Here is a 24,733-nt window from a genome sequence, read left to right on the forward strand (position 1 = left end):
ACAGGATGAAAAAAGACAATGACTCTGATCCATGTGAAGTTCAAGTTAAATGCATCATGGATAAATGCTGTACAGTAACTAATACAACAGCAAAACCTCGCACCAGGGCTCACTGCTGAATGGTGGCTTTAGGAAAACGGTGGGCAGTATGCTTTTAATATAGTAAAAATACAGGAAGAATATGTCAGTCATTAATGTAAATGTAAAACATGTTAGATGTAGAACAAGTTACATCCTTTTGCCAGCAGCTGGCACTATGTTTGAAACGGAATATTAGCCTTAAGATACAGTGGGTACGGAAAGTATTCAGACCCCCTTAAATTTTTCACTCTTTGTTATATTGCAGCCATTTGTTAAATCATTTAAGTTCATTTTTTCCTCATTAATGTACACACAGCACCCCATATTGACAGAAAAACACAGAATTGTTGACATTTTTGCAAATTTATTAAAAAAGAAAAACTGAAATATCACATGGTCCTAAGTATTCAGACCCTTTGCTCAGTATTTAGTAGAAGCACCCTTTTGATCTAACACAGCCATGAGTCTTTTTGGGAAAGATGCAACAAGTTTTTCACACCTGGATTTGGGGATCCTCTGCCATTCCTCCTTGCAGATCCTCTCCAGTTCTGTCAGGTTGGATGGTAAACGTTGGTGGACAGCCATTTTTAGGTCTCTCCAGAAATGCTCAATTGGGTTTAAGTCAGGGCTCTGGCTGGGCCATTCAAGAACAGTCACGGAGTTGTTGTGAAGCCACTCCTTCATTATTTTAGCTGTGTGCTTAGGGTCATTGTCTTGTTGGAAAGTAAACCTTCGGCCCAGTCTGAGGTCCTGAGCACTCTGGAGAAGGTTTTCATCCAGCATATCCCTGTACTTGGCCACATTCATCTTTCCCTCGATTGCAACTAGTCGTCCTGTCCCTGCAGCTGAAAAACACCCCCACAGCATGATGCTGCCACCACCATGCTTCACTGTTGGGACTGTATTGGACAGGTGATGAGCAGTGCCTGGTTTTCTCCACATATACCGCTTAGAATTAAGGCCAAAAAGTTCTATCTTGGTCTCATCAAACCAGAGAATCTTATTTCTCACCATCTTGGAGTCCTTCAGGTGTTTTTTAGCAAACTCCATGTGGGTTTTCATGTGTCTTGCACTGAGGAGAGGCTTCCGTCGGGCCACTCTGCCATAAAGCCCCGACTGGTGGAGGGCTGCAGTGATGGTTGACTTTCTACAACTTTCTCCCATCTCCCGACTGCATCTCTGGAGCTCAGCCACAGTGATCTTTGGGTTCTTCTTTACCTCTCTCACCAAGGCTCTTCTCCCCCGTTAGCTCAGTTTGGCCGGACGGCCAGCTCTAGGAAAGGTTCTGGTCGTCCCCAACGTCTTCCATTTAAGGATTATGGAGGCCACTGTGCTCTTAGGAACCTTAAGTGCAGCAGAATTTTTTTGTAACCTTGGCCAGATCTGTGCCTTGCCACAATTCTGTCTCTGAGCTCTTCAGGCAGTTCCTTTGACCTCATGATTCTCATTTGCTCTGACATGCACTGTGAGCTGTAAGGTCTTATATAGACAGGTGTGTGGCTTTCCTAATCAAGGCCAATCAGTATAATCAAACACAGCTGGACTCAAATGAAGGTGTAGAACCATCTCAAGGATGATCAGAAGAAATGGACAGCACCCGAGTTAAATATATGAGTGTCACAGCAAAGGGTCTGAATACTTAGGACCATGTGATATTTCGTTTTTTTTTTTAATAAATCTGCAAAAAATGTCAACAATTCTGTGTTTTTCTGTCAATATGGGGTGCTGTGTGTACATTAATGAGAAAAAAAAAAGAACTTAAATGATTTTAGCAAATGGCTGCAATATAACAAAGAGTGAACAATTTAAGGGGATCTGAATACTTTCCGTACCCACTGTATGTTCAGGCCAGTACTCTTATGAAACGTAAAGTTTGGGGCAGATCGGACATTGTTTAAGTTAGTGTGAAACAAGTTATTTCCTGTTGCCAGTAGGTGGCGCTATGATTGTAACAGAATATTGGCCTTTACATGTGTTCAGGTCAGGACAAGTGAAGTTTGGGACAGATTGGACACCACATGCATGAGTTACAACAAATTCCTCTTTCATGGCATTAATAGCATGCATTAGCACTTAGTAACAGTTCGTCACAGTTTAGTTTAGTCCAGAGTAGCTTACCATAACTAAATAAGCATTTTACCTAATAAACTAAATTCAGTGAAAAGCAACTCATACTGTTTCATGACAGTGTAAACAGCACAAACCACATGGAATCTGATATTTTTGATTCTGATTTGGGTTACTTCCATGATTCCTTGATTCAGGTCAGATGTTTTGCAATATGACCACAAACTGATCAGTCAAAACAGAATTCATGTGACTATTACTTCACTCTAGATTAACATCAGTCACAATTCTGTACTGACAGGAGTCACTCCAAAGACTTTACATACCGGTATATCTTTCATCACTCTGTGAATATGACAGAGAGTTGCGGTAGTCAGTGGAGACACAGTGTGGTGTTCTTTTATGGTGTGTTATTCACGTATTGCACAAAAGCAGTAAGAACAACTAATACAACATAACAATTATTAGTAAGTGCAAGAATAGGCAGTTTCAGTTTAAAACGTGTTTGCAGCGTGAGCAAAGTAGCCATCTGTTGATTTCTGGAACGCATTGGCCAATCCGTTAAAAAGTTCTTGCACAGTGCTGAATATTGCATGCTCACGAATCCTCTCATTACAACAAAGATTAATTGTGCATATATTCATTGTGTTATAAGAGCTTTATGAGATCGCGATGAACTGAGATATCAGCTTTAATAAAGCTTTGTTTGCTCACATTCTGCCATGTATGCACGCAGCAGCCCATGCTTGCTTTTCTGTTAAGAATAACAGTGGTTTGTGAATGTTGATGCATACCCTGGGCTCTGAGGGGGACGAGATAACATTTATTTCTGCGGGAGCAGGCGGGCATGGGACATAATCTTGCGGGAGCGAGACTGAAAAAGCTGCGTTCATGCCATATCGGAATTCCTGCAATTATGCCAGTCTATTGGTCCATGTGGCCCGTGATGTCACAGGCGGGTACCCGGGGTTATTTTTTAAGGTCACCTGTTGAATACGTTACCAGTTCAGTTGACTGAAGGAAACATAAACAGGTAGGCCAAAGGCATGGCAGGGGACACAGCATCTCATTCCCTCTCGGGGAACCATAGTTACATGGGTAACCTGAGACGTTTACCTTGTACGGAACTTACTGCTGCATTCTTCTAGTGGAAACAAAGTCCAGTTACACCATGCAGAGACGCATGCCTGCCCATCTGGAGAACCAAGAAAAGTGACAGACATAGACCAGTCTATCCTCAGAAAGGGGCCTAGCCACTGACATCCTGGGCCACTCACATGACCTGGCCAGAATAGGTTTCTTGAAACAACCCGACCAGGTAACACGCACGGCTACCCTCAGATAGGTATGCTTTGTAAGCATTTAGCTTAAAATACATAAGACCACAGGGGGCTGACTTAAAGCCCCTAAAAGAGCTCAAAAGACACAGATAAGTCTAAATAGGGCGAGCAGGTGAGAGCGAGCAGGTGAGCTAACACAGCCAGCCTCAGGTAGCTATGTCCTAAAGGTCTTATGAAGGCTTGTAGATCAGAGTACAGAACATAGCTAGCCTAGATAGCCAGAAGGTCTTCGTACAGACTGGCCAGACCAACTAAAGTGGGCTATCTATTTAAGACCATAGCAGGTGATATAGCACAGATGGACAAGCGAAGAGAATGCTGCTTAAGACCCTAGGAAGGGGAGCAGTTACTGAGCGTGCACACAGATATCCTTAGATAGCTATGTACATAGGAAGGGGCTACCGGAAGGGGCTACCAGAGGCGAGGTAGGGGTGGGCTGCTTGCAACCCTGCTGACCTGCTGCCACATACGTCCTGCCAATCAGTAGTGAGGTGGCCTGAAACACTGCTGATGGCAGGGCAGGAGCCTTCAAAGAAGATGATTTGCTCTGTGAGAGATAGCTCGCAAACATCTCTTCAACAGGGGGCATCTTTGTGTATCTACGGTCAGCCACACCTTCAACACTGGCATAGTCAGCATGCTGAAAGATGCGTAGCCAAAAGGAATATGTTTTCCCCCAAGATCTAGAAATCTCTGAAAGGAGATCAGGAAGACATGGAAGACTCCTGTGGGTGGGGCGGTCAAGACCGGCCAAAAAATGCTCATCTAGATGGCTGCGTTTCGGCAAATTGCAAGACCAATCCAAGGCTTAGGGGCGTGATCCATCACGTCCAGCATATCCCCATATGTGCAGCTAGGGGTGGCTGATGATGATTCAGTGCTTACACTATCATCATCTTCACCAACCACATCAACCTCCTCCTAAAGGAGCAAAGCACCATGCTATCAGACTTAGAGGATTCTAATGAACAGCAGCAGGACCCGACCCGCGAGGTGCAGACACTTGCCCCTCTCCACCCGAGACAAACGACAAACATGACCAGAGCTTACGCATCAGAAACAATGCATGCATTCGGAGCCCTCAAGCCTGAACGCACTGCTCCACATGCTCCACATGCAGGTACATAATGCACAAGTCATGCGTGTCCTCGGGTGTCAAAAACCTGGGACACAGAGGCACACACTTCTTGAAATGCTGTTTCAGGGTTAGCTGACAGTATACACACTGCTACTACAGATGGCTACTGAAGACAACAAAAAACTGGTGACGTATTCAACAGGTGCCCTGTTATACCCCCAGCCCCCCCGCCTATGACGTCACGAGCCACGTGGACCAATAGATTGGCATTGTTTCACACGTGCTTCAGACACTGGTCACGCTGTCGGCGTTCCCCAAAGTGTCCACTAGAGGGATGCAGCATTAAGTTCCCTAGAAGGGGAACATAAAGATCTACAGTCAGTTGAAGACAAATCAGCAAATTCTACTGCTGGGCTGCAATGAGGATCTTTTTTTAGTTGAACACAGAGTGTGCTGTCTGTGAATGATTACACATGTATACTTTTGGTTTCATTTAAGTATTGTAGTAAGCTAGATTGACTGTCACATGAAAGTGTTGACTGCGGCATTTCATTTAAAGTAGATTTATTACATTTATTACATTTAAAATTACTTTATTACATTGCATCAAATCCTTTTTTGAGTGCAGTCTGCAGCGTTGAGCATTATAACCAATCACATGTGTTTATATTTATATATATATATATATATATAAACAGTGGAAAAAATTATTTTCTTTGTATATATATATATATATATATATATATATATTTTAAGTTATTGAGATTTATTTGAAGGGTGGCAATATGTCCTCTAGGGGTCCCGATTTTGCGACTTCAGGCATACCCATATGCATTAGGCTAAATGGATAAAAATGGTCTCATTTTACAGAAAACACTTCATAATTCATAATTATTATTGTATTTGGTCACAATCCATAGTTTCCCAACTCTGCATCCTCCTTCCTAATATTTGGAAAGGCAAAAATCAATAACAGATTGGCCTAGGAGTTTGATCAATGTCTTTTTGGACAGATCTGATTGAGAGATTTCCAGACATATGACACATTACATGATGACGTAATTGCCTGTCAATACAAATGTGTTAAGGCAAAACTAGTAGAAAACGCACCATTCAACTCCATCACGTGCATTTATCAGCGCATATAGTCATATTATGATGCCGTGTAGCTGTGGAAGCTCACAGAAAAGTGAGCATACCCTGCGTCCCAATATGCATAATATCCACCCTATCTGTCCTAAATAATATTGAAAATTATTGCTATCACATAGAATTTAGGATGGATAATATGCACATTGGGATGCAGGCATAGTCTAAATTTGAAGATAACAACCTAATCTAAGTACTGATATAAAGTTTGCGTTTGTAAATTGATCTAAGTTGATGCGTGTATTCTGTAATATTAGATTATGAGTGTAACGAGTGGGGCGGGACCATGAGCCGTGGGAATGGAGTGAGGCCCGTGGAGTTTAATGGTAATGAGGAGTGACGACAGTGGAAGACGAAAGAGGACCAGGCCTGGACTTTAATTTGTGTTTTGTGTGCGGCAGTCGTCCTTGAGGGTCTGCCGCTTTACTTTTGTGTTTGTTTATTTTATAATTAAAGTGTTTAAATGTTCACTGGTTCCCACCTCCTTCTTCCCATTCTACGAACTGTATTAAAGTAAGCTTTCAAAAGATACTATATATGTCTATATTTGTGCTCCAACACATGTAATATTAATAAATAAATAAATAAATAAATAAATAAATAAATAAATAATTAATAATATATATATATATATATATATATATATATATATATATATATATAATGGTAACAGGATTCTAAGGGGTTAATGAAACAGTCTGTTAACTGCTGTACAGTATAATGTTACTAACGTCAATTTTTCCAGCTTGCATTGTGGGTTCTTCAGTAGATCACTGAGGTTTTTCACTCCAGATTCTCCTAGTTGATTTACGCTCAGGTCCAGCTCTTTTAGATATGATGGGTTTGATTTCAGAGCTGAAGTCAGAGCAGAACAACCTTCATCTGTCATATCACAGCATCCTAATCTACATTGGGAGAAATGAAAAACAAATAATTCTTTACTCTACAAAGTTATTGTTATAGCATTTCATGCCAATCAGACAGGAAAAGATATTATCTTCATTTCACCAGATCACAAATCATCACTACAGATAAGTATTTTTCAGAAAATATAATGTGAACTCAAGCTCTTTGCAAAAGATGGGCCAAGCATGGTGACCCAAACTCGGAACTTGTGCTCTGCATTTAACCCATCCAAGTGCACACACACACTGTAGTAAACACACACACCATGAACACACACCCACAGGGCCGTGTTATCCTAATGGGCAACATGGGCTGCAGCCCAGGGCCCTGAACACTAGGGGGCCCCCCGAGACAATTCTCTTTGTGATAATACATCAGAGAAGCTTCCATATGAAAGCTATATGAAATGCAGCTCTTTTATTTGCAGGCCACTGTATGACCACCTAGACCATACAAATAAAAAAATTAATAATTATTTTTAAATATCATTTAAAATGCGAATGTAGCCACTCCAGGAAGGCTTTAAGACCAAGCGGAATCCTCTGCTGGCTGGTCTCCCGCTTCCTGTTTTGATTTCTATGAATCAATTTGGGCCAATGCAAAGATCACAAGCACAACACAAAGCTGGGAAACATACAATCTACCCGAGGACAGACATCTTTCACTATTATAAGTTAATGTTGTTAAACAGAGAAACAAAACTATACATTTTTAAAATATTAACTGCTAACAGATTCGATGAAGAGCAGGACGAAACCCTTTTAATAGTGAGTGATATTTAATTAATTAAATTAATTAAAAGGGCAGATAGAGGAGCCCCCGAAATGGTGTTATCCCAGGGCCCCACAAAGGCTTAACATGGCACTGTTCACCCGGAGCAGTGGGCAGCCAATGCTGCAGCACCCAGGGAGCAGTTGGGGGTTTGGTGCTTTGCTCAGGATTCTCACCTCTGTCATGGTATTGAGGGGTGGAGAGAGTGCTGGTTATTCACTCCTCCCACTGACAATTCCTGCAGGACATGAGACTCAAACCCACAACCTTTGAGTTACAAGTCAGACTCTCTAACCCTTAGGCCACGGCTGGCCATTTGACACATTCCTCACCTCAATTTTTCAAGTTTACAGTGTGAATCCTTCAGAATATCACATAAGATCTTCACTCCTGTATTTTTTATTTCATTTCCACTGAGGTCCAGCTCTCGCAGATGTGAAAGGTTTAAACACAGACCTACAGTCAGGATGAGACACTGTTCCTCTGTGATTTTGCATCTCCATAGACTGAAGACAGAAATAGAAAAATTAAAAACAATATTCATTTGGACAAAGAATGTTTGTGAATTTCATTAATGTAGATCATCATAGATGATCAACTACAGAACCAATTGTAAAATGAACACTTAAATTTATAATTTTCACCTTTATAATGTTATAAAATCACGGAAAGTTGACATAAATCATAATTTAGTTCAAGTAATTTTATAGTATAGTTTATTATCACCAAATACTAATGTTACTTAACAGTAGATCAAGTAATCAAGTAACAATAGTGATGTAAAAACCAAGTAGTTCTGTCTGAACAATCTATTTTCATTCATGTTACGCTAGATTTTAGTCTATTCTCACTTCACATCTAATTTCACAGCAAACACTGGCCAGATTTCAACATACAAAATAATTTTATAGCAACAATGTTTGAAATGCTTTAGTGTACAATGCTCTTTTATGGATTTCAAATCCATACTGAACCATCAGCCCATTAGCTCACATCACAATGTATTTGCTATACATAATGTTACTAACATTAGTTTTTCCAGGTTAAATTGGGAATTGCTCAGTAAAGAACAGAGGTTTTTCACTCCTGATTGCCCTAGTTGATTTCCACTCAGGTCCAGTTCTCTCAGGTGTGATGGGTTTGATTTCAGAGCTGAAGTCACAGCTGAACAACCTTCATCTGTCATTTCACAGTATATTAACCTACATTTGGAGAAACAAGAAGTCTTTATTCTGTTAAGCTGTAAAATCTTCTTAGCAAACAGGTAGATGAAGAAAAAAAACACTAAATAAATGAATGAAAGAATGAATACATAAAAAAATATGACTGACTACTGACCTCAATTTCTCCAGTTTACAGTGTGAATTTTTCAGTACATCACATAAGCGATTCACTCCTGTGTTTTTTATTTTATTCCAACTCAGGTCCAGCTCTCTCAGGTGTGATGGGTTTGATTTCAGAGCTGAAGTCAAGATAAGACACTGTTTCTCTGTAATACTGCATCCACACAGACTTAAGACATAAAGAGAAAATAACTCAGTTATTCAGTCCATGTCTGACAGTAATTTTTCATTTTAAAAAACACTATAAATACAATGTCACATTATTCTGCAATTAATGAAATAAGCATGACTATGTTGTGGTTCAGTAAAGTGTGGGTTAAACATTGCTTTGAAATAAATAATTTCAGCCTCCATAGTCTCATTTCTCAGTTATTCTAATCAAATGGACATTTATAAATGTATATTCATATGAATGTACATTAATGAAAATACTCACTTCAGTTTCTTCAAACTGCTTTGTGTATTTTCCAACAGACAACAGATCTTTTTTATTCCTGAGTTTCCTAGTTTATTCCCACTCAGATCCAGCTCTCTCAGATTTGAAGGGTTTGAATTAAACCCTGAAATCAGAGCAGCACAACCTTCTGCTGCAATACTGTTATTATTTAGTCTGCAAGAAAAGAGAACAAAGATAAAAAAGAAAAAAAGTTATTCAGTTTATTAAAAACAAATCTTTAATGAACAACAATGACAGCCTTAATTGCTCATGCTTGTATTGTTATTTATAAGTCACTCTGGAAAAAAGTATCTGCTTAATATAAACAAATGTAAAATGTTAATCTTAAAGGGGTCATTATATGTTCTTTGAGGTTTACTTATGTTAATAAAGTGTTTTTTTTTTTTTTTTTGTTTTTTTTTTGCACACACACAAACAAAAACAAATAATGATTATTTTCAACCCTCATTTTGACTCTTTCTTTAAAACGGCCTATTTTAAGGGGCGGGTCCTTTAAAGCTTGTCAGGAATTGGCCACTGTTATGATTGGCTAATGTCATTGTATAGGAAACCGTAACAACACACCTTCATTATTGCATGAGAGTGTTTTGACAACATGATTAAAAATAAAACAATAATTTCCAGATAAAGTATTATGAAATCATTTATTTACGGTTTGTGATGCACCCAGCTGCAGTTAGATCTAGTACTGCTTCATCTTTTAACAGTTATTTCTATGTAAACCCTCCATAACACTGTGCCTCATTTACAAAGCAAAATGCTTCGATCAGTCCTCTGACACGATCTGGGATGCCTATAAACTATCCATTTGTTCCTCATGCTGGGACTCAAACAAGCTTTTTAAACAAGCTTTTTCACTCCATTTGTCCTCTTGACAGACTCAAGCATGTGGACGTGGACCAGTGTAGACAAGATAGCGGCAGAGATTGTAAGTTCTATTTGCTTTTGACACAATGCGACACTGGCATTCAAGCGCCAGCCCTTAAACGAGTGAATGACAGGCCTTTGGTGAGAAGATGACTATTGTGTCGACGTCTTGCTCTGGAGGCAGTGTTTATGCAAATGTTTGTACCCAGGTGATATCACCTTGCACCTCATGATCCAGGAGGTTTTAAGCTATGAAACTATGAACTATGAAACAGGATATCTCAATGGTACAAAATGGTCATGTCATGACCTCTTTAACTAGTTACTGAAAATACATTAATAAACATTAATAATGTACAACATGAACAAACTTTAAGTTGCCCTAAGACAAGAATGGGTATTGTTTTATTGTTTATTTAGGACAACTCTGATGAAAGGTTTTGATCCACTTCAAATGTTGACTACTGAACATTATAAATATTAAAGCATAAAGATAAACACTCACATCAGTGTATTGAGCTGACAGTGTTTATCCTGCAGTAGAGCAGCGATCTGATTCACTCGTCTGTCTCCTAGTTCACATTCACTCAGATTCAGCTCTCTTAGGAGTAATGGGTTTATACCCACAATTCCAGTCACATACTGACAGGCTTCATCTGCAGCAGGACCCAAAAATCTGAAGAAAGAGAAGATAAAGCAGTATTCAATTTAGTCTTCAACTAAATGTGGTGTAATTGAAAATACCAGCTGTTTCAGATGAAAAAAAAAAAAAAAAAACTTTTTTCTTGAATTTACAACAGTTTGTATTACTGTAAATATATTTCCATAAATTCTCACCTCAGTGTCTTCAGCTGACAGTTTGGATCTTGTAATAAATCATTGAGCCGCTTTACTCCTGATTGGCCAGGATCATTTCCTGTGAGATCCAGCTCTATCAGGTGTGAAGGGTTTGATCTCAGAGCTGAAGCCAGAGCTTTATAACCTTCTTCTGTGATACTGCATTTTGAAAGTCTTTAAAATAAATGTAAAAAAAAAAAGAAAGAAAATAAAAAACATAATTCATCATCTGACAGAAGCAGGTCTTCCCTTTTTTGTTTACTACAGTAATATAAACTTTAAACAACAGAGAAAGTTATTACAAGGAAGTTTTATTTTTTTATTTTTTATTTTTTTTGCTTGCTTATTAAACTCACCTGAGCTTCTGCAGTGAGCAGTTTGCACTTTTTAATCCATGTTGGAGTTTCTTCACTCCTGAATCCTGCAGATTATTGTTGCTAACGTCAAGCTCTTTCAGACTGGGGTTTGATCTAAGGATTGTAGCGAGAGCTGAACAGCTTTCTTTGGGTAGATTACAATTATGCAGCCTAAAATATTGAACAGGAAAGGTAGAATTTACAAACACAATGTACTTCATGCAAACATTCAGTGAGTACTGAAAATGATTGTGTTTTGGTCACCTGATTTCTTTATGATTATTAAAGGGGTCCAATTATGCTCTTTTTCGAAGTCTTGATTTTGTTTTGGGGGTGTACTAGAACATGCTCTCATGATTGGTGGTTCGAAAAATACATTATTTTTCACATAATTTACATTATTACAATATCTTTCTCCTAGTCAGGCAGAAATAGCTCGATTAGTTCCGGGTTTAATGAAGGCCAGCCTTCTGAAAAAATGATATTCTATCGATATGGACCACGTTGTGACATCATCACATGTGGGAAACAAACACTGTAGTCCAAAGGAGCCGTTTGTTGTAGTTCTTGGAAAGAGACTGTTTAAAAACGAAATATCTCACTTCGGAGTGGACTTTAAGATTTGTAACTTTATAGATCTTTTTTTATGCCCAAAGATACACACCAACACACTTTTCAAAAAGTGAAAAAGCATAATAGCACCCCTTTAAAAGGTGTAATAACAAACAAAAATAATACTCACGTCAGGGTGTTGAGTTTACAGTGTTTATCCTGCAGTAGAACAGCAAGCTGATTCACTCGTGTGCTGCTCAGTTTGTGTCCACTCAGATTTAGCTCCTTTAGGAGTAACGGGTTATTGTGGAGAACTCTAGTCAGATACTGACAGGTTTTCTCTGCAGCAGAAGTTTGTAACAACCTGGAGACAGGGACATTGACATTATCTGCATTTCAGTTGAACCAGTGTGACTGTATTATCCTGGTCTAATGAGAGAGAGAAAAAAAACATTATCAATTGTATTGTGTATATGTGTAATTATGGTTATCCTGGTGAATCACTATAAAGTTAAACAATGTAGAATGGAGGACTTTGAACTTACATAACAATAAATTAAGTCAAAATTTAATTTACAGCACAATGAATGTAAGACAACTGCATGTACCATACAAAGACAAGAGGAGATGTCAAGTAATGCGAGATTGGTGAATGCAAATATACCAGTACCAAATATCTGTAAAACTACTTCTGGATAATTGAAATTTAAAGGGAAATAATATCAGCTGCCAATATGTAATGCACTTCTAATTTTTCCACAAAAGAACAACTCACAGATTTATTTTGTTGTTGTTTTAATCTTTAAAGGAACTGAGAAACCAATATCACCTTTATCTTTTGACATACAAGAACTATACTATAAAAACTATATACTATAAAAACGTCATGTACATTTCAGAACTCAAAACTTTGTTGTTACTCTAAAAACAGCTTATATTGAAGGCAGACTGGAAAAAAGACAACTTTTGGAATGTTCTACTCTTTGATGTAACAGTGTGGATAAGCACCACCTCTGCAGAAGTAGATTGCCATCACTGTGTTTAGCCCTGCCCACCGATTCGCACATGTAGTGTTTATGAGAGAGACAAATGCAGATCTATACAGAAACCAAACGATAAACATAACAAGACCACAAGACGCTGTGCAGTGCTAAGTTGTGGAAACATTAAATGCCCAGGGTCAGCAAATGTGCATCTTTTATAGTCCTTCTAATAGGAAATGGAAGAAGACTGTAACAGGTCCCTAGGCAGTGAGTGATGGGAAATGGAGTCTGATTTTGCATATATTTTTAGGTGCTTTCCGATGCTGATGTGAAAAAGCAGCGTTGTGCTAGATCAATCCAGCTTTTCTTTAAAATCACAGGTATGTAATAATCATTTTTATAATTGACTGCATTTGCCATGTAATGTATGTTGTGCTATTGCCAAACTGATGGCCTAATCTAACATTAATTTAGCAGTGTTTTATTGATTTGATGTATTAAATAAAATCATTTTAATAATGGAGAAATCACAAAAATAATGTTATGTGCATTAAATGATATGTTTGCTCATATGTATAGACAAAAATGTATTGAACATCTAGACAGTTAAAGACGATGTAGAGATTCAGTCAGTAGTTAAAGGGAACCCTGGGTATTAAGACTTGTATGGCATAAAATAACGTAAATTATGTCTCTTACTGAAATATGTAGTAGAAAATTCATGAAAGATTTTCGTTATTTTAAAAAAATCCACATTGTTATATACATATTTTTGGACTATGGAGGGTGCATTTATTTTCATTACATAGAACGGTTGTACCTAGTGAGCTGTTGGCAGTGAGCAACTCTATTTCTACCGCAACACAACTTGGAATACAGAACTTGGAAAATAAAATACTGATACAATGCCCATGGCTACTGATAGAGCTTACAGGTGGCGATGGATAGGAGTGTAAGCTTAAACCAAATGCTGTACCATCAATTTTCCCCACAAAGAGTCTAAACACACCCGGATATCGAGTGAAATCTGCGCTGAGAAACTCCTTTAGTGGCTTCGGCGTCATAACAGGAGTCGCCATGTTTGCATTGTTTGCAAGATCTTTCTGTAGCTGTGCTCTAGTAAAAGGAAAGTAGTGAAGACTGCATCACTTATCTTGATGCCCTTGGACTGATAAAACTTCCTAAACCCAGAGCTGTGTTCTCTCCATGTTAGCCCTGATGCCTTTGAGGCTTGTATTAGAGCACAGCTACTGAAAGAGCTTACAAAAAATGTAAACATGCAGACACCTGTCATGACGCCACAGTCACTGAAGGAGGATCTACCTATCATTTTAACATTAATCATGAAATGAATTAATTTTATGACAGGATACGGATAATTGATTTGGGTGAGCACATGAAAAGGGTCTCTGTAAACACTGTTTAAGTAAGTTTAAGTTTAAGTAAGTGAATAAATAGAAAAGAAAGGGAAAATAATACAACAACAAAATTAAAAAGTTAAAAAGGTAACAAAAATAAAATATACTTAATAAATAGAAATTGGAATAAAATAAATCATATGACAATAAATAAAGGGTAGAGAGGGGAAAGACTGGGTCAGGGGTAGAGGTGGTTTTAAAAATCTGTTTTTAAATCTTGATAATTTTAGTATGAGATTAATCTTGTTCAAAATGCAGATTTATTGCAATTGCCAAAAGTACTCAATCTCGAATGCGGAAGTACACAGGAAAAAGCAAAATAAAACAATGGTCTCAAATTAGCAGTACAAAAGGAGGATTTTTAAAGAAAAATGTCAGAAGACTTCGATATAAGCCAACAGGAGACTGGTTTCCCTTTGCTAAATTAAGAAAAGATCAGCGGCACATGCGGTACACATACGTCCTACGTCATCCGCCTGGAACAACTTGTATGTATGACAGTTAGTGCAAGCTATATTAAAGTGTTTATTACATGTTAAAATGTATATTTTACTTGCAGAAACATCAGTTTACTACAAGTGGCCTTTGGGACCCGCGGAGCTGTGTAAGGCACTTTTTTTATTATAGATGGATGCACTTTATTGGACTTCTTTTGGACTTCTTTCCTTTGAAACACCCACCCACTGCCAATTGATCTGTTTCAGACAAGCTTTTTCAAAAAAACTGCTCATTCATTTGTTTATTGTTTGTTTGTTTGTTTGTTTGTTAAGAAAACTCACCTCAGTGTCTTCAGTTGACAGTTTGGATTCTGTAGTAAATCATTGAGCTGCTGCACCCCAGATTGTCCAGGATCATTTCCTGTGAGATCCAGCTCTATCAGGTGTGAAGAACATGATCTCAGAGTGGAAGCCAGAGCTTTATAACCTTCTTCAGTGATACTGCAGTTTGAAAGTCTATGAATGAATGTATGAATGAAATTAACATCATTATTCAAACTAAGTGAATTATTGAACAAAAGTTCAACAGCTCTGAAAAACAGTACACAGTCATATTGCATTGTACCTCAGGCAGAAGTTCTGTCCACTAGTTACAGATTTACTCTCTCCATGTTTGTGTAAACTGTGTTTAATTTCAATATTAACTGTTTTGATAAAATTGAGCTATTATTGCCTTTAGAACAGCTGTAATTAAATTGCAATTCTCTGTAAACATGCATAACACTACAAATCATATTACGACATATGAGGGGATTTTTTTTAACCTAAACAAAGTGATTAAAAATAATAATAATTATCTGCTCCAAGAAGAAAAACGTGTCATCATATTATTACACAATTTAAATAACCAAATTAAATGTGACAAACTTACCAGGATTACCAGTAACATATTACTAAATAGACTTTATAAGTTCAGTGATTAATGTGTTTAATATAATTAAACAAACTTATAACTCATTGACCAACTTTAAAAAATAAAAATATGATAAATTTCAAATTCACAAGCAGGCCACAAGGTTATTCAAAATATCTTCTTTTGTGCTCTGCAGAACAAAAAGTCATGCAGGTTTGTAGGCCTGGCCCTAAAGAAAAATTTTTTTATTCAAATATTTGTAGTTCATTTACCACTTAAAGGAACCGTATGTAGGATTGTGGCCAAAACTGGTACTGCAATCACTTTCAAAATACTGTAGAACGGCGTATCCCCCCGTGGAACGACCGTGGAAAATCCACTGTGTACGGAAGCACGGGGCTTTTAGCCTATACCAACAAAATTCTTCTCCGTTTTCAGCCGTCTCCATCTGTCAAAGGCATCTCCTATATAAATCCTTGTTTTATTTCGTACTTTGTCACGACGTACTTCGGATTCATAACGAGGTCTTTTAGGTTTCGTAACTTTATACATGTTTTATCCGACACGTTCGTAGCTGCAGCTGTAACTAGAGCAGAGCTGCCAACCCGGATGACGAAACTCTACTGACTTCGTGATTGGTAGATAGCTGGAGGGTGGCGCCTCAGACCAAAACACAACATGACAACATCAACATCAGTTGACGGCTGCAACTATCACTTTTAAATGACAATATCCTGGCCGGACCACTGTTGTCAGTGATATAAGTATTTGAAATGAACATGATTTCTTAATGTCTAGTGACATGTCAGGGCCATTTTATGATTAACTGAAATAAATTTCTTACATACGGTTCCTTTAAATGCATGAATTTTTCGCGAATCACTAATACATATTTGGGTCTTTAGCGACCCGGACCTATATATCCAGCATGGATATATAACTGCTACAATAGCAAACAACTCTCTTGATATTTTAAGAACAATTGTAGAAGAATAAAATAAAGCATATTTCGTTATCTTTCGAAACTTAGAAGGGTTCAATTTGAGCAGATGATTGCACCATCGCAGTTATCGTCAGAGGGCACTTCCATAGTACGTTCAGCATCTGGCTCATGTTCGCGATCTCAATCATATTCACAAAACTATCATTTTCAATGACTTCAAAGTCAATATTTTGATCGCTGGCAGCTTATTCACCACATCCACCATCAATAACAGTGACATTTTATATTTCATGGCATACAGTAATTGTTTTGCAGTAAAGCCATTCAAACCAGTTCAGTTTTTGCTCAGAATATTCAGTAAGACTTTATTTTACGGTTTCTTAACAAGTTGCTTATTAGCATGCATATTTCAAGAATATTAGCCATTTATTAGTACTAATTAAGCACATAGTAATGCCTTATTCTACATGATCTTATTCTACATCCCTAATCCTACCCAATACCTAAACTTAACAACTACCTTAGTAACTATTAATAAGCAGCAAATTAGGAATTTATTGAGGGAAAAGTCGTAGTTAATAGTGAATAAGTGTTTCCTATTCTAAAATCTTACCAAATATTATTTTGTTTTATGCCTGCAGTGATTTATGAGTGAAATGTCAAATCATTGTTGTCTATTAAACAGTGCCACCTCAAATAAATATGGGGGAATTGCATGCATTTACTCATCAGATATTTGAATATTTTTCACACAGAAAAAATAAGCACACTAATACACACCTTGTGTCTCTCGTGACCCTATACACTTTTTATACAAAATTAATCAGAAAACAGACATTCTTTTATTTATTTATTTATTTTTCTTGTTGTATTGTTTACAATAAATAGATTGAGGAATACTAAGAGAGCTGATTTCTAACTTTAAAAAATGAGACCCGTGGTATGCATTTAAGGGTTAAGCCATTAGTGTAGTATTTTGTCACATGTTTATGGTATTAATTTAATGTTTTGCATTTTTACTGCCCTGCAGTTTCAGAGGGCTGTGGAACATGAGCAGGACCATCTCTTGTGTTCTAAAGCAACAAACATGTATTATTACCTTTTTTTTCTTACTTCTAGAGGTAAGCAGATTTAAAAATCTAAAATATTCACATCATCATCAAATATCTCAATGTCTATTATTCCATTAATAGCTGTGGTGAAATGTACTCACTTTAGTATCTTCAGCTCACACACAGAATTCTCCAGCCCCTTACAAATCTCTTTGAGTCCAGAGTCCAGCAGACGGCTGTTGTTCAGGTTCATCTCTTTCAGGATGGTTTTGGAGGAGAGAACAGTAGCTAGAACTGAACAGTTTTTCTCTGTCAGCTGACAATTATTCAGCCTGAACACACACACACACACAAAAAAACAGCCTTATTTATTAGGCAGCGGCTATTTGCACTAAGTTAAATAGTGATGGGGCTATTTACACAGTGCAAATAGCAATGGGTTATATTTACACTATGTTAAAACAGCAGGATTTTCTGCAATTTATAATACTTATTGCAAATAGAGGCAATTATCTGCACCTCAGTATTGAAGTACATTATAAAACAGTAAGCAATAATAACGTATTGAGTGTAAATTATAGTTTTAAGTAAGGGATAATCAACTGTTTGCCGTGCATTAAAGGATTTTAAATGCACAATGCGGAGGCAAACCGTGAAGTGCATTTAAAATATTTTAATGCATAGCAAGCCGTTGATTATCCTGCTTATTCCATTGTCATTTCCAAATTTATAGAAAAGTTAAAACTAGTATTGCTCTTTGCAGCTCAATATTTGACAGAATAGGTAAAAATTACAGTTATTTTTGTCAGTTACAGCTCATCAGCTTTATCATTCTGCCCATTTCAAATCAGACACAGAGATGAAATAGTGCGGTAAGATTACATTTATTTGAATGAATTATAGCATTTATTTCAATTAATTATCGACTGATCTTAAGAAAAGACAGAAAGACAAAGAGAGAGGAAGAGAGAGATGACAGTTGTATGTGTGTACCTGCCTGCTGCGTGTCTGTGCATCTCTCTCTACAAACAACACATTCATTCAAAAACAGCAGTTTTACCACCTTGTTGCTGTGGAATATAATGTAGTGATCTAGTATCTAGACTATTTTATTAATAAGAATCACGGTGAAGCACTGACAACAAGTTTATGTATGCGCACAGTGCGATGCAACCTCCATCCTCTCTCTCTTTGAATGGATGCCACCTTATTTGAACAATAAAGCCCTCCCTACACCTACCCTAAGCCTAACCGATACTTTATTTTCAATTTTCCGATTATTTTCTTCATTTTTGTTGAAAATAAATGCCTTTTCAATATGATATGAGATTTGAAGAGGGAGAAGAAAAGTTCGCCAAAAGGCTGATTCAAACCCAGGTTGATCGCATTTAAAAGACTAAAGTGCACTTTACCAAATACGCCACTGGAGTTGTTGTTTAGCTGGCATCTTTTATAGTGTTAACTATCCCAATCAAGTTCATGGAAGTTAGTGTAAATAGCCTCTGCCAACAAGGCATTTAGTGTAAATGGACACTCCATATTAATCCCGCACATATTCAACACATATCAGATCAACAGGTCTTTATATCTACTCACACATGTGACTGACAGTCTTTTTCAATTAATAAACAAAGAATGTAAACTTATATAATGTTTATTTAATGCATGAAATCATGCCCACTTACTTAATTTTCTCCAGTTTGCTATGAGGGTCCATCAAAAGAGCAGAGAGTTTCTCCCCATCAAGGTCTCCTAATTTATTTTCACTCAGATCCAGTTCTTCAAGTAATAATGGACTCCTGCCCAGTACTTTAGTGAGATACTCACACGCTTCCTCTGCAACAGGACTTTTCAAAAACCTACAAGAAGTAAAAGAAAAGATTATATATTTCTTCCTATTTCATGCTTTAGAATCCTCCATCCTTATTATGGATCCAATTCAAAAGAAACAATGCTCCCACATATTGTATTAAACGGTAAAATTAATAATTATGACATTTGGCTGTAGTTTCTCCAGACAAATATATTTCTCCAGGATAAACTTAGCATGTGTGTGTAGTAAAGAGTTTACTTGAGAAATCAGTTCAGAATTAGTTTTATACAATTATTACATAGACATTAGTGGAAGATTAGGCTCCACTTCAGTCTTTGATATTAATATTTATTTTTATAGTGATCTGATTACAGAAAATGTGTTGATTGATTTTCAACTTAGTTTAGAGAAATGTCTAAACAGCTGAGAACAATTAATTATTTAGCTCAAATTAATGATAAAATTGTGTTTTGTCACAAAGCTTTTGTCAAATTCATACAGTTGTGTGACTGTTGAATATCTGTAAATTGTAATTGTAAATTCTTCCTCTTTTTATCATACTTTACTTCATCCACTCCAATTTCCAATATATCTAGTTTCATACAGCTGATTTCATATCTGGTGTAAAGTTTTAAATAACTGAAGGCTGTGTGACCTGATTGTTGTAAATTTATATCCATCCAGCAATGAATCAGTAATTTCCTTCACTCCTGATTGTCCAGGATCATTTCCTGTGAGATCCAGCTCTATCAGGTGTAAATGATGTGATCTCAGAGCTGAAGCCAGAGCTTTATAACCTTCCTCTTTTACACTACAGTCAGAGAGTCTAGAACAGAATAAAAATGTAATGTTCAGCAAAATGTAATTTTCAAATTTATTTTGACTTTTTTCCGAAGCAAAAGGTAACAAATGAACATGAATTCAAAGAAAAGGCCCACAGTATATACCTAAGTTTCCGCAGTTTACAGTTATCTTGTAGCCCATCAGAGAGCAGCTTTACTCCTAGATCCTGCAGATTATTGTCACTCAGGTCAAGATCGTTCAGACTGCTGGAGTCTGAACTGAGAACTAAAGCAAGAGCTGAACAGCTTCCCTCTGTTAGTGCACACTTACTAAGCCTGAAAACAACAAAAAGAAACAAATAATGAAGATGAACCATTACAGCATCAAAAAATAGGAGTGGAAGCCAGCATCTGAGAAAACAACAAACTATGACATTGAATAAAATATAATAGATTTTTCTTCTTCAGTAATACTGCAGGACTGAACAGGAATGAAAAATTAACATTCAGCTGATTAATCGGTTATAGCAAGAATTAACTTAACAATAATAACAACAACAGCAACAAGTGCATGTTCTACACCCAAATATGGAAAACATAAATCAAACCCACGCAACTTATTGCATTCGAGTTTCTCATTCTCATTCAGTTACTCTATTTAATAAAGTATTAAATACAATATTTAACATAGTGCAAGTAAAAAGTAAGCTTTAACAGCCTTCATCATTATAATGGTAGTTAATCTAATAAAATCTATAAATGCATATGAACGTAAAGAAATGTAGATAAATTAAGATACAAACTTCAATTTCTCTATTTTGCACTGTGGGTTTTTCAACAGAGTGCATATCTTCACCGTTCCTGAGTTTCCTATTTTATTTCCACTCAGATCCAGCCCTTTCAAGTTTGAAGGATTTGAATTAAATGCTGAAGTCAGAGCAGCACAGCCTTCTTCTGTAATACAGTTATTAGTCAGCCTGCAGAGAAAGAAAACAAAGACAGGACCCATCTTTTAGTTTACTTCAGTCTCAACACACAACTACATAAAAGGGGCCATAAAATGCATTTTTGAATTTATTTTATAGATGTTTTATGATGTTTTTATTATTATTGTTATTATTATTATTATTATTTAATTAAAATAGTCATAATTTAAATAAAAATCTTCATTTTCTACCCTGAATTTAGCTCTTTGATTTGAACACCCTGTTGGATATGGGAAGGCAACTTTTACTGCATTTTTACTATAACAGCCACCACGATTAATTAATCATGAAGTGTTCATTTCAGAATTATATTTAAAACTGCCATTGCATTAAAGGTTGCAGAGCTACACTGTAGCCAAAAAAAGTCATGTTTCCCGAGCACACAATGCAATGATCTCAATGCAATATAATTTCTTCAATCTCATGAATACTTTTATCATAACTCACAGCAAATACACCAGTGTTAATTTTGACAGCAAATTTTGATTTAGTCTTAGTCATAGTCTTTTGACTAAAATGGCATTTAGTTTTAGTCATATTTTAATCATCTGATTTGTTTTAGTTTTAGTCGACTAAAAATCATAATAGTTTAGTCGACTAAATCTACAGTTGATTTAGTTGGCTGAAATCTACTTTAACTTCACGGGCCCTATTTTAGCGCATGGTCTAAAGCGCACGGCGCAGGTGCACTTGGGGCGTGTCCGAATCCACATTTGCTATTTTAGGGACGGTTAGGCGCACCCAGCGCATGGTATAAACGGGTTGTCCCTATTCTCTTAATGATCCGTGGGTGTGTTTTGGGCATAACGTGCATTAAACCAATCAGAGTCTCATCTCCCATTCCCTTTAAGAGTCAGTTGCGGATTGCGGATATTTACACGGTGGAATTTTGCGAGAACAAAGGTTGAACGCTCCCCCAGTAAAAAGCAAAAAATATGTAATCATTTATAACTGTTCCTTATTTATGTATTTTCTTCCACATTTATTTTTTAATTTTATTTATACATTTATTTATTTTCATTTTTATTTATTTCCATGTATATGTATTTATTTATGTATTTATTTATTTATTTCCACATTTATTTATTTATTTATTTTAACATTTATTTATTTCTACATTTCTTTGTCCGTAGGGTAATGAAGAGGGCGTTTTACCTCAGGAATAGCAATCGAGCCAGAGTAGGCGAGGGGAGGCTTTTAGGCCACAGTGACACGTTTTGGTGACCAAATGAAATATAAGAAGTGTCTCCTACATGACGCACCTGTTGATAGTGTGGGATGAATGACTTAGATAGGCAATATGGCCAAAAAACTGCACGCATAAGGAAGTGATTTTCGCGAGTTTCAGCAAATGCATACGATCACAGATTGCACACTTCCCAGTTGAAATAATAATTAATATAATAATAATAATAATAATAATTAAAATAATAACCCGTGATATAAAATTTTGGCCATATTGCCCATCTGTTATGATCTCAGCTGTGGAGGGGGATATGAGTCAGAACTACCTTCTCTAAAGCTTCACATAAAGATGGAAGTTTAGAAATGGGAAAGAAATTGTTAATCTCTGCAACCTCAAGGCCAGGTTTTTTTTAAGATAAAAGGAGAAACCACTGCTTGTTTAAAACAAAATGGAACACAACCCTGGGTTAAGCAACTATTCAAAATAGAAAGTATACTAGTGCCCATGGTGTCGAACAAATCTTTTAAAAACTGGGGACTAAAGTGATTCAGTCAAGAGCAGGGAGTGATTTTCTGTCCTTTATTGCTTGGTTAACATCAATGTGAAAGAGTACTCGTGCGCTGTGCGAGAGGCGCTACTTTGATGATCTTTTGTGTCGTCAAACTTATCCATGTCTGCTCTTCTTTTACTCCCAGGTATTGACATTTTTCATTTTATGAGATATGCAGCAAAAGTATAACAGCTTATGTCCTGCTGGACAGATCAATAGGCTACCATTCAGTTCAAATGTATGCATCTAACCTAACCACGCAGCAGATTTATTCTGAATGAATCTCTTCACAAATCGCCCCTCCCTAACATTGTCATCTCGTTTTTATTCATTGACGAAAACGTCAATAGATTTCTGTCTTAGTTTATGTCATTCAAAACAAGTTTTTGTTTCGTTATCGTCACAAAAATTATTTGTCAACAAAATTAACACTGGAATACAATGTAGAGATTTGTTGAGATTTTGTTGTCATTGATTAGAAAAAGATATTTGGTGAAAATTCCCAAATCAAATGACATAGATTCAAGCTGATCTTAATTTAATTATAAAGAGAATGACATTTGATCACTTTCCACATATAAAACAGTCACAATATAGGCTAGATAACAGATGGTTTTCACTGCTACACTGTAAAAAAATAAAATAAAATAAATAAATACATAAATAAATAAATAAATAAAATATATATATATATATATATATATATATATATATATATATTTATATATATATATTGTAGTTTAGTTGTTTTAATTAATTTAATTAGGATAATTGATGATGGAGGGGGGCCTCCCAAGGGGAACTTATGGTGTCATGATACACAGTACATTCACAATAATAAAATAAAGCCAAAATAGTGTTAAAGGGATAATTCACCCTAAAATGAAAATTTGCACGGTGTAGGTGACTTTTCTTTTTCCTTTAGTAGAAGATTTTCAGCTGAAATTGTGTTCCTTGGTGATTCATAAAACTTAGGTCAGTTGTTATTTTCATTTTGAATGTCATTTTATATTAGACTTTTTTATTTTATTTTTTCTGTAAATAATTCTGTAATTTCTATATTATTTGGGGTTAGTTGTTTGTGTATTTTGCAGGTAAAAATAGTTTCTTCATGTTTTAACCATTTCCATGCAGGAAATGTAATTTTATTGGGGAAAGAGATGTTTAAAAATTATTTCACAGTTAAAGAGATAGTTCACCCAAAAATGAAAATTCTGTCATTAATTACTCACCCAACCACCACGTTCAATATCTTTTATGGGCTAAAGGTAGTAAAGATATTGTTAACCTTCTGGGGTTGACAAACGTGCTGGCGCACTTTGTGGCATTTTTTCTGATAACCCATAAAGGAACTTAAATTACTTTCATTTTTGATCGTACAGATAGGAGCAATACATCATTCAAATCTGTAAGGGGTCTACATTTATTTGTATGCACTGACAATAACAATATAACTTTGTGCTTTTGTAAAACAAAGAAAACAAACGGGTGCACTTGGTCTTCTCTGTCTCAATGAACTGCTATCTGAAACGTCATTAAAATGAACTGAAACTCAGCGAATACCTGACACAAACATGAGAAGTATATTTATAGAAAGCTTGAGGTGTCTTTTTTTAAACAAAGTCATGTCAAAAACAAATATTCTTTGATAAAATAATCCATATAAAACCAAAGCGATGTACAGTTCTTCCCATCTGAGGTAATTATCGTTAATGTGATAATGCCCACAAGCTACTTTCGCTTTTGAAATTAAAATTGTTCACTTAAGATGCACAAACATGTAAATGCCCACATCACCTCTGTAAACAAAGCAGCAAGACTTCATCAAATTCATCTCAATGACTTGTAATTTCTGGGAGAAGACGC

General features: G+C 36.4%; 1 protein-coding gene across 1 annotated transcript in view; it reads right to left on the bottom strand.

The window, feature by feature from the left end:
• LOC127153655 (uncharacterized) overlaps positions 1-24,733 on the bottom strand; it is a 547,126-nt gene that overhangs the window by 499,027 nt on the left and 23,366 nt on the right. The window contains exons 12-16 of the mRNA XM_051094869.1: positions 20,949-21,122; positions 20,311-20,481; positions 20,019-20,189; positions 19,236-19,409; positions 17,712-17,882 (exon numbers count right to left, since the gene is read on the bottom strand). Of these exons, the coding sequence (XP_050950826.1) occupies positions 17,712-17,882; positions 19,236-19,409; positions 20,019-20,189; positions 20,311-20,481; positions 20,949-21,122 (861 nt within the window). The remainder of the gene's footprint in view (positions 1-17,711; positions 17,883-19,235; positions 19,410-20,018; positions 20,190-20,310; positions 20,482-20,948; positions 21,123-24,733) is intronic.

Source organism: Labeo rohita, chromosome 22 (genome assembly GCF_022985175.1).
Source record: "Labeo rohita strain BAU-BD-2019 chromosome 22, IGBB_LRoh.1.0, whole genome shotgun sequence".
Lineage (NCBI taxonomy): Eukaryota > Metazoa > Chordata > Actinopteri > Cypriniformes > Cyprinidae > Labeo > Labeo rohita.